This window comes from Artemia franciscana, chromosome 8, assembly GCF_032884065.1.
Source record: "Artemia franciscana chromosome 8, ASM3288406v1, whole genome shotgun sequence".
Lineage (NCBI taxonomy): Eukaryota > Metazoa > Arthropoda > Branchiopoda > Anostraca > Artemiidae > Artemia > Artemia franciscana.
The window spans coordinates 23185596-23201574 of record NC_088870.1 but is presented as its reverse complement, the minus strand read 5'-3'; the positions used below and the strand labels follow the sequence as shown (position 1 = coordinate 23201574).

At 35.5% G+C, this 15979-nt stretch overlaps 1 protein-coding gene across 12 annotated transcripts in view; it reads right to left on the bottom strand.

The window, feature by feature from the left end:
- The window catches only part of LOC136030154 (actin-binding LIM protein 2-like), a 123972-nt gene that overhangs the window by 64916 nt on the left and 43077 nt on the right, over positions 1 to 15979 (bottom strand). For all 12 annotated transcript variants that reach the window (XR_010618199.1, XR_010618200.1, XR_010618201.1 and 9 more), the window contains exon 4: positions 11898 to 12028. Coding sequence is in view for 9 of the 12 variants with exons in the window: in XM_065708868.1 (XP_065564940.1) it covers positions 11898 to 12028 (131 nt within the window). In the remaining 3 variants the exon portion in view is untranslated. The remainder of the gene's footprint in view (positions 1 to 11897; positions 12029 to 15979) is intronic.

Sequence of the window (15979 nt, the reverse complement as noted above, 5' to 3'; positions counted from 1 at the left end):
TTGTTAACATATATGGATTCTTATTGGAAAAGAGGGCATGTTTAATCTTTGGTCTCCAATAACACTGGGTATTAAGGTGAAAGTTTAAACAAATATTGAGAGGGATGCTGAACATAGTCAAAACACACTATGTACTTGCTGACTGTAAAAAAGGGAATATGATCAATATCTAAAGAACGACTGAGGGTATTAAGTTGAAACTTTCAAGGCATGTTGAAGAGAAATTAGAGGGCAACCAATCCCCCTCCTTGTCCTTTTAGGTGCCCCTCTGTTCAGCACTTATCGATATTTTAGAATTGTTATTTTATTCAAACTAGTCAAAGGGTCTAATAGCTATACATCCAAGGATGCCCCCCCCCCTTTATCCCGAGGAAAAGATTGTAAATTATATAATTTACTTATTTGCAAGATTTATCATTAGGAATAGAGGAAATATTTGATTCGGGCTGTATCTGAAAAGGCTAAAGAAATAAGGTGGAACTTTGGAACATATTGAGAGGTATGCTATACTAAACTGAAAGGCTTTATGCGAATTAATTTATCAAAAAGGAGCTGCACTATTTTAAGAACGGCTGATTGTATTACGTTGAAACTTTCAGAACATGTTTAGAGAGGGGTTTAGAAACGTGGTTAGAGTGGCAACAGCCCACTTTCACGCCCCTTTTAGTTGCACTCCCTTCAAAAATGTTTGATCCAAACTTTAAAATATAAATCTGGTTAAAAACAGTCAAAAGCTGAAGCAACTATTCCCATGGTGATGACCTACCCCCGCCCCCCACCATAGTTTTGGAGAGGGATACCGAACAAAATAAAACACACTGTGTGCGTGTTCGTTTTCAAAAGGACGCATAATAAATATGTAGAGCAGTGGTTCCAACTAATTTTGAACTATGTCCCACCTATGCATTTATAAAATCATGATACTCAAATTTTGCTATTCAAAATCTTTCGTGCATTCGCCTGAAGAAAGCTTAACAGGCCATGAACTTGTGATCTTTTTCGGGCCGTCCTCTTGGCACATACTAATGAAAAATACTGTGAAATACTACTAATAAAAAAAATACTAATATTCTAATAGCAAATTTTGTCTGAATACAACACCTTTTATATAATATATGCGTCTGTGCAATACTAACATTTATCTTTATTGCTCTTTAAATGCATTTGAATGTGACACCATTCACATGTTGTTTTTTTTTCAAGATTAAAGCTCTAAAGTATAGACATGAGAAGGGTAGAGGTCCTATCAATGAACCACCAAAATATTGCCATGGCCTACTGGTGGGGCCTATGCCCCATGTTGGGAATCACGGATCTAGAGAAAGGCTGAGGGTATGAAATTGAAAATCTCAGGGGGTGATGAGGGGATGCTGAGGAGCTATCTGAGGGCAACAAGTCCCTCTTGCTCTTGTTATATGTCCCCTTCTCTCATTACTGAGCAAAATTTTGAAAAAAAAACGATTTTGTTCCAAATAGTCTGAACATTTAGAAACTATGCCCCAAGGGATCCAATGCCTCCCATAGCCCCCAGGGTAAGGACAGTAAATTATGCAATTTGTTCTTTAAAAAGCCATTTTATTCGAAATAGTCATAAGATCTATGACAATGGCTTTGGGGCTGCCACGCTTTCATAGCCTTAGGGGAAAAGAAAGTAAATTACGCAATTTGTCAATTTTTTTTTTTTTAATGCGGGATTTATCATTAAATCCCGGGAAAGGCGGGAATATTTAAACCTAGGTGTGTCCAAAAAGGCTAAGAGCATTAGTCCTGTGGTAGCGCAGTGGATTTGACCTTAGCTTGGTAATACGGGACCCAGAGATCGAATCACGCTGCAGGAATGCACTGCAGGGCCGACGCAGGGACCTTAGTAGTCAAGAAGCGTCGTTAATTCTTAAATAATAATAATCTAAGAGCATTACCTTGTGATAGCGTAGTGGATATCATTGGGGCAAAATTGAGATGAATGTTGAGCTAAATAAAAATAAACTATCTGTATCCAAGTTATACAAAAGGCCTATCTGCAATATTTTAAGAACACGTAAGGTTATTAACTTGAAACTTTCAGGAGAGGCGGTTACGAGGAAGGATTTTTCCATGGAAGAATTTTTCATGGGGAAAGATAGTTTTTCCACGACGGGGGCGCCGGATTTCCCAGTATTATTTAAAAAAACGATCAGAAATTAAACAAAAAAAACATTTTTTTTCAACTAAAAGTAAGAATCAACATTAAAACTTAAAACGAACAGAAATTATCACGTATATGAGGGAGTTAGCTCCTTTGTCAATACATAGCTCTATACGCTGAAGTTTTTTCAGTACTTTCAAAAGGGCTATTTATTCTAAATAAACGGCCTTTGTGATTCAGGTGCCTTTCATAAAGAATTGGAACAAAATTAGCGCAAAGAGTAAGGTATCGACAGGGGGGCGAACCCCCTCACATAGGCCTACGTAATAATTTATGTTCGTTTGAAGTTTTAATGTTACTCCACACTTTCAGTTGAAAAAACTTTTTTTTTTTTTTTTTTAATTACAATTAAAGAATGAGTGAAACCCGAAACAAACAGAAATTGAATAAACAATCATATGCAAAAAACAACCAACAGGTACAAAATATAAAGGAATGAATAAATCTTAAAAGAAGTAAAACTTAATTGAATATTCAAATGAAACTTAAAACGAACACAAATCACTACAAGTAAAAGTTTGGCAACTGCCCCCTTTCCCCTCTCCTAACTGTAAAAGTCTAAAACCTACTACGTCATTTGCGCTTTACCGAAAACTAATTATATTATGAATATTTTCTTTTGTACTTATTAAAACATTGAAAACAAAAATAAAAATTAGAGTGAAATAAAATGCTGAATTGCTGAGCTTGTGAATAGTTTTCAATGACACGCAAATGACTAAGTAGGCTTTAGGCTTTTATAGTTAGGGGAGGAGGAAGGGAGCGGTTGCCAAACTCTCATTCGTAGTTACTTTCCCCGTTCAATATTTCCTAGAAGTTTCAGATGGGCCCCTTAAGCAGTTAACCCTCAGCTGCACATGAATATTGCATATATAGCTTTTTGACAACCACGGTACATATAGTGTCTTTTGGTTTAGCTCAGCATCCCTCTTAACACTCCCTGAGAGTTTCAGCTTGAAACTCTCGGCCGTTCCTCAAATGTCGCAGACATAAGTTTTTGAAACGTGAATCCACATAGCGTCTTTTGATTTAGCTCAACACTCCCCCTCAGAATTCACGGAAAGTTTCAAACTAAAACCCTTACTTTCTTCCAAGGTAATAAAGATACACAATTTGACAATATCGATGCAAACAGTGTCTTTTGACGCAGTTCAACATCCCCCTCAACATGCCCTGAATGTTTCAATTTTACATTCTATATCTATATCTATAAAAATAAGTTGATTGTTTGTGTGTCTGTCTGTCTGTCCGCATATGACGTCTGAATTATTTCATCATATACCGATTGAAAACCGAATGTATTCAAGCCGAAGTAGCTGAGTTGGTAAAGCGTTATGTTCCAGGTTCTAGGTCCGAGAGGTTCCAGGTCGAACCTTGGCTTTAGCATTAATACAAAAGAAGAAAAAAAAACTACAAAAAAAAACTAAAAAGAAGATACTAAAAAAACTTAAAAAGCTAAAAAACTAAAAAAAAGGTAAAAAACTAAAAAACTAAAAAAAAAGGTAAAACTACAAAAAAACTAAAAAGAAAAAAAAAACTAAAAACTAATAAAAAAAACTAAAAACTAAAAATGAAAAAAAACTAAAAAAAGGAAAAGAACTGAAAAATAAAGGAGAAAAAGAAAACTAAAAAAAAAAACAAAAACAAAAATAAAACTAAAAAAGGTAAATGTATTCAAGCCGAAGTAGCTGAGTTGGTAAAGCGTTATGTTCCAGGTTCTAGGTCCGAGAGGTTCCAGGTTCGAACCTTGGCTTTAGCATTAATACAAAAGAAGAAAAAAACTAAAAAAGGTAAAAACTATAAAAAACTAAAAAGAAAATACTAAAAAAAACTAAAAACTGAAAAAGAAAAAAAAGCTAAAAAAGGAAAAAAACTGAAAAATAAAGGAGAAAAAGAAAACTAAAAAAAAAAACTAAAAATAAAAATGAAAAAAACTAAAAAAGGTAAAAACTACAAAAAAAACTAAAAAGAAAAAAAAGAAAGAAAAACTAAAAAGAGGTAAAAACCAAAAAGAAAACTAAAAAGAAAAAAAGGAGAAAAACTAAAAATTTATTTAATCATTTACCAATTCAAAAACGAATGTATATACAGACCGGGACACAGAAAATATAAATGACGACCGGGACACTCAAAGAGAAATTACAGACTGGGACACCGGGACACAAATGACGACTGGGACGTGGTGTCGACTGACGTCATGCTTGTGTGTCGACTGACGTCATGTTTGTCGACTACAAATGACGACTGGGACACAGGGACACAACTACAACGGGGACGCCGGGGGGCACAGGGGGGATATATAAATGACGATGGGGACACAGGGAATGTTTGATTAGCAATCACCATCAACAAAGCTCAAGGGCAACCTGACAATCTATTTATATGTACAGACAATGGGACAGCGAAGAATGTTGTATATTCGCAAGTTTTACGCAGTTAAAAACATATATATATATATATATATATATATATATATATATATATATATATATATATATATATATATATATATATATATATATATATATATATATATATATATATATATATATATATATATATATATATATATATATATATATATATATATATATATATATATATATATATATATATATATATATATATATATATATATATATATATATATATATATATATATATATTTTCACAGGTGGGACACAGGGACACAACTACAATGGCGCGTAACTAATATGACACGTAACGACTTACACGTGCGGGGGCTTGGGGGGGCGCGAAGCGCCCCATCAACTAGGTTTTGGGGTGGCGCGAAGCGCCACCCCAACAGCTAGTACTCTATATATTCCTAGGATATTGGATACACCTTTATGACGATCTCAAAGTATCTTTAGACTGGATCAACATCTCCTCGCCATGTCCTGAAAGTTTCAACTCGACATTGTCAGGCATTCCTCAGACACTGCATCCCCTTTTGACAACATGCATGCACATGGTGGTTTTCAATTAAATTGAACATTCCCCTCAGCATTTCCCTAAAGTTTTACCTTAATACCCAAAGTCTTTTCCGAAATCCAGCATCAAACTTGCACCCTTTCCTAATAACAAAACCTATATGCAACAATCGGCAGCTTACATAATGTACATACTTTGCCCCATGGACTATAGGGGTCAAATCATATCCACAGGCACGGTTTTTAGACCATCAAAATATCTTGAACAAAACAGCAATATCAACATTTCTGTTGGACTTGAAACTTGCTGCCTATAAAGGCAGTACTAATGCACTGGCCATGATTGCAAATTTACATGTCAATCAAGCGTACTGAAGACTCAAGCTATGATAATAGAGAAAGCAACACCAAAATGTAAATTAGATTTTACAGGGGGAAAAGCAGAACATTGAATAATCAAGCCCTCAATGACAAAGTTTACTAATCTTTTTGCAACGGAGACTAAAATGTCGTATCATGCCCGTAAATTGTATCTGCTTGAAATATCTGGGAATAATACAAAATTAAATATCTTTTCCAAGCAGAGTCCACTTCCAGCTAATTTTCTGTGACTGGCACTAAGTAATTGTCGTGTAATCTCAGTTTGTACCAGGTGTTCCCAAGATATGAAACCAATTGAGGACCATAAATCAAAACTCCTTTCTGACTAACACAATTAAATGCCTTTGGTTGACAGTTTTGATAGCAGATGTAACCTTCTTTTTTTCTTTCAATCGAGAAAACCAAACCATTCAAAGAAAAACGTATATTCAAATTTGATTAAAATCAGGGGAGTTGGCACCATCCTTTACGCTTGCGTCTTCGAGGCTTCAAAAAGCAAATAAAAAGTTTCCTTTTGAAAATTATGTACAATGATTTTGTTTGTACTTTCCAAGTCTTCCAAGACATATAGTTTTCATTAAAGCGCCAATGACGAAGTAGGTTTTAAACTTTGAGAGGAGGAGACAAAACCCAAACTCTTGTTTGAAGTGATTTTTGTTCGTTTGAAGCTTGATTGCATAATCAGTTTAAATTTCATTCGTTTTAAGATCTATTTATTCATTCATATTAGTACCTATTGTATGTTTGTTTGTTACGACTATCTATTTAATTTCTGTTCGTTTTGAGTTTCATTTATTCTTTAATAGTAAATTCTTGTAATTTATTCATTTATATTAGTATTTCTATGTTTTTTTTTTGCTATGATTGTTTGGTAAAATTCTAGTTAATTGACTTCTTGCTATCTCATAAAGGGTTTAGGTTAGGGAAATGAAACTTTCAGGGATGAATCTACAGACTAAACTCCACTCCTTCTCCCTCTAGAGGGCCCTGGCCTTTGATGACCTTTAAAAATATATGTGTTATAAAAGTGAAACCTAGCAAAATAGATCTTCTGCTTAATTGAAGTACAAAAAATTTGTTTTCAGCTTCATAACTTTGCTCAATTCCATTTTATAAGGTTTTAAAGATATGCAAATACATTTCCTAAATTTTGAAAAAAAAAAACATTGATATGGCTCAAAATTCTGCTCAAATAAGAGGAATTGCATTTTCAAAACTAAAGGCAGAAAAAAAGCAACTAGTAACTGAAAATTGAGGTAAAATGTTGTTTTGTCAAAATTTCAATAGGTATAAAACCTGTCATGTAGGCAAATTTCAGGGAGAAGGAGTGGAGGTTGGTACTTTAAAATACCTTCCCGGGACATATTTTAGCCTGTAGACCCATCCCTGAAAGTTTCATTTTCCTAACCTAAACGCTTTCCGAAATAGCAAGAAGTCAATTAACTGGAATTTTACCGATTGTTTATTTAATTTCCGTTCACTTCGGGTAACATTTATTCTTTGATAGTTATTTCTTGTCGTTTATAGTTTGAATTTTAACAGCTATTTGTATCTGCTGATTTTAATTTTAATATGATCTTTGAAAAACTTCTTTTTCAGATATTAACAGATACTTCTTTTTCATATATATTTTTTTTTATTTAATTGTTGTTCTTTTTTATTGCAAAAAGTGTCAAGTTTTTAGAAAATACTATATTTAAAAATATTTTTTTCAAATTCAAACCTTCATCAAATTACCAAAACTAGTATCAAAGTACCAAAGTAAAGAAAGCATATAGGTAAACAAGGTATCAAAGTAAACATAAGTATCAAAGTAACAATAAGCAAGTTCCAACTAAGCGTCATTTCCCCGGGGCTGGGAGCGGGTGAGTTTCAAACACGGAACTATACTTATTTGGCCTATGAACTATTTTGAATAAAATGCCTCTCTTAAAATTTTAACCAGCTACCCTTTGGGAAAGTGGGGCGTGGACTACTTGCCCATTGATTACTTTTGACTCTCAAAAAAAGAATTAAAAGTTTCAATTTTCGATAAAATGAGCCCCCTTTAAAGTTAATACGACCATCCATCCACAGAAAACTCATATTCTATTAATGGGCAACTTACGTAAGTTACAATCCTCTCCCTGGGGGCTATGGAGGATTTCTCAACCCCTAAGCTATAGCTATTTGAATTAAGGATTATTTTGAACAAAATGACTAATAAAAATTTGATAATATGCATTTGGGAGGAAAAGGCACAAAGGGGGAGGGGGTGTTACTTTTTAATCATTTTCGATCCTTAAAAAGGGCAAAATAAATTTCGATTTCCGATTCAATGAACTTCCTCCAAATATTATGCGACAACCCCACCCATAGAAGTTTTATATGTTAACGATGGGCTGCTAGTATAACTTATAGCCCTTTCCACCAGGGCTATGGAAGGATTCAAACCCAGAACCATAGCTATTTGACATTTGGACGATTTTGAACAAAATGGCTAACTCAAAATTTTGATCAAAAACATTTAGGAAAAAAGACGTGGGGGGAGGAGTTGACTACTGCCTGATTACTCTTAACTTTTAAAAATGGAGCTAAAACTTTCAATTTAAATCGAACGAAGCTTTCCCGAAGTCTATACGATTACCCCTTAAATAAAAACCTTGTATGTGAACAATGGACAGCTTGCATAACTTACAGCCCTTGCCCTGGGGGCAGTGGGAGGTTTTGTCAACCCCCCGAGAATAGTTATTTTAATTACTTAACTTCTTGACTATTTCGGACATAATGGCCATCTTACAATTTTTATTGAATGCGTTTGAGGACAAGAGGGCATGGAAAGGGGGAGGGACTTGATACCCTCCAATCACGTTTGACTCTTTAAAAGGGCATTAGAAATTTTTATTGCCAATTGAATGAGCCCACTCAGGAGTTTATAACACCGCCCCTTGCATATGAATGGCCTCTAGAGACACAAACAATTAGAGCCTTATAGCCTTAAGGTTGGGGGGGGGGCTAGTTACAATTGGATCACCTTTGAATCTTAAAAGGGGAACTAAAACTTTCTATTTCTAAGCATTTGAGTCCCCTTCGTAGTTTATATGACCACCTTTTCCAAAAAACTTTAGATGCCCACCGGGCATAGGTTAAAACCCTTCCCCGAGCTTCAGGGTGGGGGAGGGGCGTTCGTTAACTCCAAAGTTTTGTCATTTGAGCGTTGGAATATTTTAAACAAAACGGCCATCTCCAAATTTTGATCGGATACATTTTGGAAAAACAGGGTGGGGGGTATATGCCTGCTGATTTCTTTTGGTGACTCTTGAAAAGGTAAATAGAAATTTCCATTTCCAATGAAATGAGCCACCTCTAATGTTTATACAACCACTCCTTGAGAAAACCTTATCCGCCCCAGGGACACAACTTACAACGCCTTCCCTCGGCCCCTGAGAGGTTCTGTCGGCCTTAAAGTTTTTACTATCTGAAGTTTGAACTATTCTTAATAAAATGGCTATCTAAAAATATTTTATCGGATGGGTTTGGGCAAAAAAGGACGTAGGGGGGCAATTTGCCCTCTGATCTCTTTTGACTCTTTAAAAGGAACTAGAACTTTCGGTTTCCAATCAAATGAGTCCTCTCTAATGTTTGTATGAGCATCCCTTCTATAAAACCAGAAATACCCCCAGGGCATAACTTACAATGCCTTCCCCCGGGCCCTGGAGGATTGTGTCAACCCCTGAGTTTTAATTATGGTATGTTTGAACTATTTTTAACAAAATGGCTGTCTGAAAATTTTTATCGTATCTAATAGGAAAAAAAGGGCTCGGTAGGGGCTAGTCGCCCTCTAATATCTTTCAACTCTTGAAAAGTAAACTAGAACTTTCAATTTCCAATCAAATGGGCCCTTGCTTAAGTTTATACAAGCATTCATTTTACAAGAACCATATATGCATCCAGGACATAACTTACGAAGCCTACCCCCGGGCCCTCGGCGGTTTTTCGACCCCGGAGTTTTTATTATCTGATATTTGAACTATTTTTAACAAAATGGTTATCTCAAAAAATTTATCGGATGGGTTTGGGGAAAGATGGGCACAGGGGGGTAGACTGGTTCCCTTCTAATCTGTTTTGACTCTTAAAAAATGAACTAGAACTCTCAATTTCCAATCAAATGGGCTCTCTCTGAAGTTTATACGAGCATCCCTTCTATAAGACCCATATATGCCTCTAGTGTATAACTTACAACACCTGCCCTTGTGCCCTGGGGCGTTCTGGCAACCCAGGAGTATCTTTTATATGATCTTTGAACTATTTTTAACAAAATGTAAGTTACAGAATTTGCCCGTAGCTTACTTATAGTATTTTGAATTGGAAAATATACATAAATGGCTTGAGGGATTTTCTACGGGGGTGGGGGGGTCTGTCAGGGTGAAGATTTTTCGGGGGTAATTTTCCACGAAGCCTAAGGGCATTTCCCGGCTACATTTGAAAAAGATCAGAAATTAATTTTTTAAAAGTTTTTTCAACTGAAAGTAAAGAACAACATTAAAACTTAAAATGAAGAGAGATTGCTCCGTACATGAGGGCGGTTACTCTCTCCTCAATCTCGTGATATTTACGCTAAAGTTTCTTAGTACTTAAAAAAATATTATTATTCCAATTAAACGGCCCTTGTGTTTCGGGAGTATGTCTCAAAGAATTAGGACAAAAAGTCGAACTGTAACGTAAAGAGCGAGCAATTGAGGAGGGAGCAACCCTCCCCCCTCATATACAGATTGAAGAGGGGGCAACCCCCATCATATATGGAATAACTTCTAATAGTTTTAAAGTTTACCTTACTTTCATTCAAAATAACTTTTGGTACTTTGGTCGGTTATTGGAAATATAATCAAGAATTACGCTTAGGTTACATCTCAGAAAACCGGTTTCACAGCAACAAAACAAGTGCTTTATGATTCAATGCACTAGGCTTATACAGAATGCATTGGACTTGTATAATTTGGGATATATACTTGCATATTAGGAGTAGGGTGGGGGCTAGGTTAGGTTACGCTAGGTTGGGTCAAAAACATGGTTCCAAAGTATCATTTTATCATCATGTTTTGTTATTTTTCGTTAGGATTAACCTAACTTGACTTCTTGGGTGTGTTTTCAATAACCGACAAGTACCCAAACTTTTTTTTTTAATTAATTAAAATTAAAACCCGGTAAATTTATTCAAATTCTTGTTTTAGTCCGTCGTCAGCTCGTGAAAATAAAAGACATTTAATCGAAAACGCCTACAACGTGTCTTTTTAAGTTGATGTAGAAGTTTTACTTCAGCTCCGTCTTGGAAACTCAATTCTACCTACAACTACCTATGGCTTTTCTTACCATCACTCAATCAGTTTTGTTATGAAATGGATGACTTTTAGCTTGAATAAATTGTCGATAATTTATCCCAAATTAAGCAGCATTCAAAAACGTTCTACGCTAGACACATAACATTAAAAAGCCTTGTAATGCATTTGGGATCTGAGAATTTCCAATTTCTTGTCAGATTCGTCATAGTAGCTACAAATCGTAAGACAACTATAGCTGGGATCGATACTTATGTATAATAGCGACACCATTCAAAAAGTTTGATCTGATCTGTCTGCGTAAAACCGGTTTTCTCTCTTCATTCAGAGACAATTAGCTTAGACACAGTGAGATAAACTACTATATAGGTATATTTTAATTAAATATTTAATATAGGCTACAGTTGGTATTTTGGTTAAGTTAGGTATTAAATATGACGCGTTCTGGGAGACTTGCTTTCCAAAATAGTTTGTTGTAGTTTCCAAATTTTGTAACTGAACTATTATATTTTCATCCTATTTAGATATATTTCATTGGGATTAACCTACCCTCACTTCTTAAGTGGAGGGACTATAATACATAAGTACCGTCAGATCTTTGGACAAATTCTTGTGGCTTCTTTAGGAAGCATCCAATGATTGGCCCCAGCCAGGCAGAGCCCTCCCTGTCAAAGGCAGAGAATCAGGAGATCGGCACCTGCACTATGTGGACCATTTGTCAAGCATAATATTTTTTTTTATTTAGGACGGATTTCGCTATCCCAGAGAAACAACGTCCCTTTCTCTCATACTTTCAAAATACAGTGGAATTCTCAAAACATTTGAATTTTTATTATTAAATTTAGTGCGTGATATACTCTTCACTGTAAATGCAAGTCTCGGTTTTATACTTAAACTTGACTTTTCTATAATTTTTTTTTTCTTTTGGTCCCTCATATCCCATCAAGGTTCATAGGCAGAATCTTGTTTCACTTGTACCAACAAGTAGCTTAGAACTTTACCAATAAGCAACTTAAATACTTTTCATAGTTAGAATTTCAATACCATGGTAACTTATAAATATATTGGAAGTGAAACACTTACACGGGGCAGTATGTGTAGGACTCGAAGTTTTCTGTGGTGAGCGGGATTCTACAACAGGAATTAGTGAGCATTTTTGACACAAACACTCCTTCCCAGTAAATGTGACTCTTTCCCCCGTCGGAAAAGCTTGCCTAAAATTCAGAAAATAGCTAGAAATGACGAATATATAAAACAGACAAAGAAAATACATTAATAAGATACACATATGAAAAATTAACACTCTAGTTGCGTAGTAATGGACTAGGTGAGGGGTCAGAAGTCGGCAGATCGCAAGCCACACATGGCTCCTTCTTCGTTAAAATGCGGCTCTTGATAAACTCTTCGGTATTCTGATTATTCATGCCCAACGCTCAAAATGAGCCATCTTCTCACGAACCCGTCAACCTGAATGATTATGAATCAGAGGTATCCGACGAGGTTCACACCCACATTTAAACTCCAACGCATTTTTTGCATTGACATCATACTATCATTTGTTGACCTAAGCCTCAGTCCTCATCAAAGAACGAAGCTCCAAACGTATTCTGCTGGGGCTATTATTCTTCGGGATTTTTTATATGGGTCTTTTATATGAATTGTCAGCGATAAGATAATTTTACTTACTAGGTTGCCTAAGCCGTTTATAGACAAGATCACATGCAAGAAAATATCACATTACATGCAAGAAAATATAAACAGCGGATATATCAGTACAAATTACGTATACTTCCAACATTTTAAAGCCCAAGCTGAATAGTTCCCGCTAAATGTATTCAAGCATTTCGCTGTATTAGATTTCAAAATATCTTCTTCTTGAGTCTCAAACTCAAGGTTCTTATACGCCTCTTATATCCGTTTGTCAGGAAGCATTTCCTTATTTAAGCGCATATGGAAATCTATCGCAAACGTTTGTGGAAAGACAAATGGACTCTTCTGTTTATCCTTTCGCTTTAAATGATCCAGCGTTATTTTAATGGTCAATAATGGCAGCCTTAGCTATTAGTATTCAAGACTGTTCTTGTAATTTGCTATAGGACCTATTTCATAAGGTCTAAAACGTCTTACCATGTTGATCACTATTTTTCTTCATCCATATTACAAAAACTATACTTAAAAAGTAAAAACGTTCTGATTAATCATATTAGATCTTCAACTACTAACTGACACAAGACTGGCTTAGGGGCAAACCGGCAGCCTCTGTGACAATTGGAAAATATTACATAAAATAGAACAGTTCGTGGTAATGAACTGTAAATAAGGAGCGACTCGGCCAAATAGTAACCGAAACTCTAAAAAAAGGGATTTTGATAGCAGATAAAGTTAGCTCCTTCCTATACTGCTATAATGTCATAATGCTATTTTGATAACTGTAAATACATCACAAGAATTCGCCTTTTATGCTGAATCCAAAATGTCCAAATATATAAAGTTCGTTAAGTTTAATATCACCTATCAAAAATTACGAGCATGAGAAAATTTACCTGATGTTCGAAAACGGGGGGAAACACGCCCATAAGTCAAGATATCTACGTAAAAATCGTGCCATCCGATTCAGCATATCAAAGAAGTCTACTGTAGAAGTTTTAAACTCATATCTACAAAAATGTGGATTTTTTTTTGCCCGAAGAAAGATCACGGATGCATGTTAATTTGCTGGGGGTTTTTCCATGGGTGATCATATCCAACTAATGGTCCTAGAAGATTGAGAGAGAGCTCACTCCAACGGAAATCAAAAGTTCTTGGGTCCTTTTTAAGGGACGAAAAAGAGTGGAGGGCCACAAGCCCCTTCCCTCGGCCTTTTTTGCTTATGATATATGATTAGAATTTTGAGACGGCCTTTTGATTCCGAATAGCTGAAATGTCCAATAATTATACTTATGGGGAGGGCATGATCCCCAGAGCCCTTGTGGAAAGGGCTTTAAGTTAGGTAATTTGCCCATTGTTCCCATAGCCTATGGTATTTGTTATTTGCAAAAATAGATAATTTTTTTTGGGGGGGAGGGGGGTCCAGGGGGAGAATGTTTCATGGACAGAAAAGTTTCCGGAGGGAATTTTCAAGCGGAAATTTTTCACAGGAGGGGGATTTCGTGGCCTGATTTGAAAAACGGTGATAAATTAAATAAAAAACTAGTTTTTTTACTGAAAGCAAGGAGCAACATTAAAACTTAAAACAAACAGAGCATTCTGTATTTCAGAAGGGTTGTCCCTTCATCAATCTTAGCTCTTTACGCTTGAGTTTGATTTTGTCGCAATTCTTTAAGAAAGACTGCTTGAACACAAAGGCTGTTGAATTTGATTGAGAAATTTTTTAAAGAGCTTAAACACTTTAGGGTAAAGAGCACAGGTTGAGGAAGGGACAGCCCCCCTCCCTATACGGACGACATTCTGTTCGTTTCAAGTTTTTAATGTTGCTCCTTGCTTTCAGTTGAGAAAACTTGTTTGTTTGTTTTTTTAGCAGGACAATAAGTCTTAGATTTAGAAATCTATTTTAAATTAAAATATTCAGACGAGTCTTCTTTACCACTTATTCTCTTGCTTCACAGGGAAAGTTTTGTGAAAGTAAGATTCTCTTTTTGTTGAACAAAAAAAATCCAGTGTGAATATAGTAGGCTACACTTTTCACAGGGAAAAATTAAAAAATTGTCCAAACTGAATGTAAAAGAGATTTAAGGGCATAGTTAAAATGAACGTTTAGTTTCTGATTATACATACTCCACAAAGGATGCATTGATTTTTAATGTCGCAATGTGTACAAGATGGTACATACATTTTTGTTTTGAATTTATGTGGCGTGAAAAATTTGAAGTTTGATAGCCTCGTGATAGACTATCCAGTGTTTTAGGTATTTGAAGCAAGGCCGTATTCAGGACAAGGATTATGGGGTTTTGAACCCCCCCCCCCCAAAAAAAAAAATGTCCAACTCATAAAAACATAAGAAAATGCATAAAAACACATTTTCATGCTTTATTTAGTTGTTTTTGTAAAAGACACAACAAAAAGTTCCCCTCACCGGAACAAAAATCCTGGATACGGCCCTGCTAAGAAGCCATAAACCTTTTTGACAAAACAAAACATGTCTTGAAGCGGAGCAGCGAATATCTCCACAGCTGTCACCGTCTCCGTCTTTTAATCTGACAGAGTGACATTTTGTGACAAAATTTGTTGCAAGATGTTGCTTCTCGTAAGAGTACAAAGTTACGGTGTGTCTGTCCATGGTGTATCCTTCGGTCCTTGGCAAATTCCCAAATCTTAATTTTAACATCTATGGTGAGACACTATATTCTATCACTATGCATTGCAAACCAACCGGTTATTGACCTATCTGCCCTTCGCGATCCAAATTCTGGAGTGTTTTTTGTATAATACACAAGTAACCTGCCCCCCCAATCTATGGCTTTAAGAAAATAGACTTGACATTTTCAACGCGATTCGGTAATAAGAGCATTGAAATTTCAAGCCAACTGTTTCAGAACCTTCACGGTAATGACGGTAAGTAAAAATCCATCTTCGTCAACTAAACTTTGGAGAACCAAGGGACAAGAAACTGAAAACCTATTTTGCCCCCTGGTTCCATCTTAAGTATATTCAAACCTGGAAACCAATTTTATACGATTATTCTTTTGGTTGTTACAAAATTATGAAGATTACAAGCCAAGAGCGAAATTCACCATTGTTGTCACGCTGAACCACGAAAAAAAGCGGAAACTAATTAAGTAAATTTGACAATGATTTTTGTTCGTAAAAATTCAAACACAAAAAACCTGTAGATGCTCAGCGCGTTAATTCCACGGTATCTCCTATATTTACGCAATATTGGCTGGACTAATTTCTTGTTATATTATCAAGGGATGGAGCCAAAACAGGTGATTACCCACAATGTTAGTGGTTGATCTTCCCCTAAATGCGTTTTTGACACTAAAAATATGTCTGGGAGAATTTCACTTTGATGTCTGACGAAAAAAATTGAAATTTAAATTTGTGCTTCACATAATGGAAATTATGCAATAAAAGTGATATTTTTGGAATCGAAAGAAAATAAGATTTCTGTTGATATGTGAATAAAGTTGGAACATTAATGGCAAAAATGCAACAAGACAGTTGGT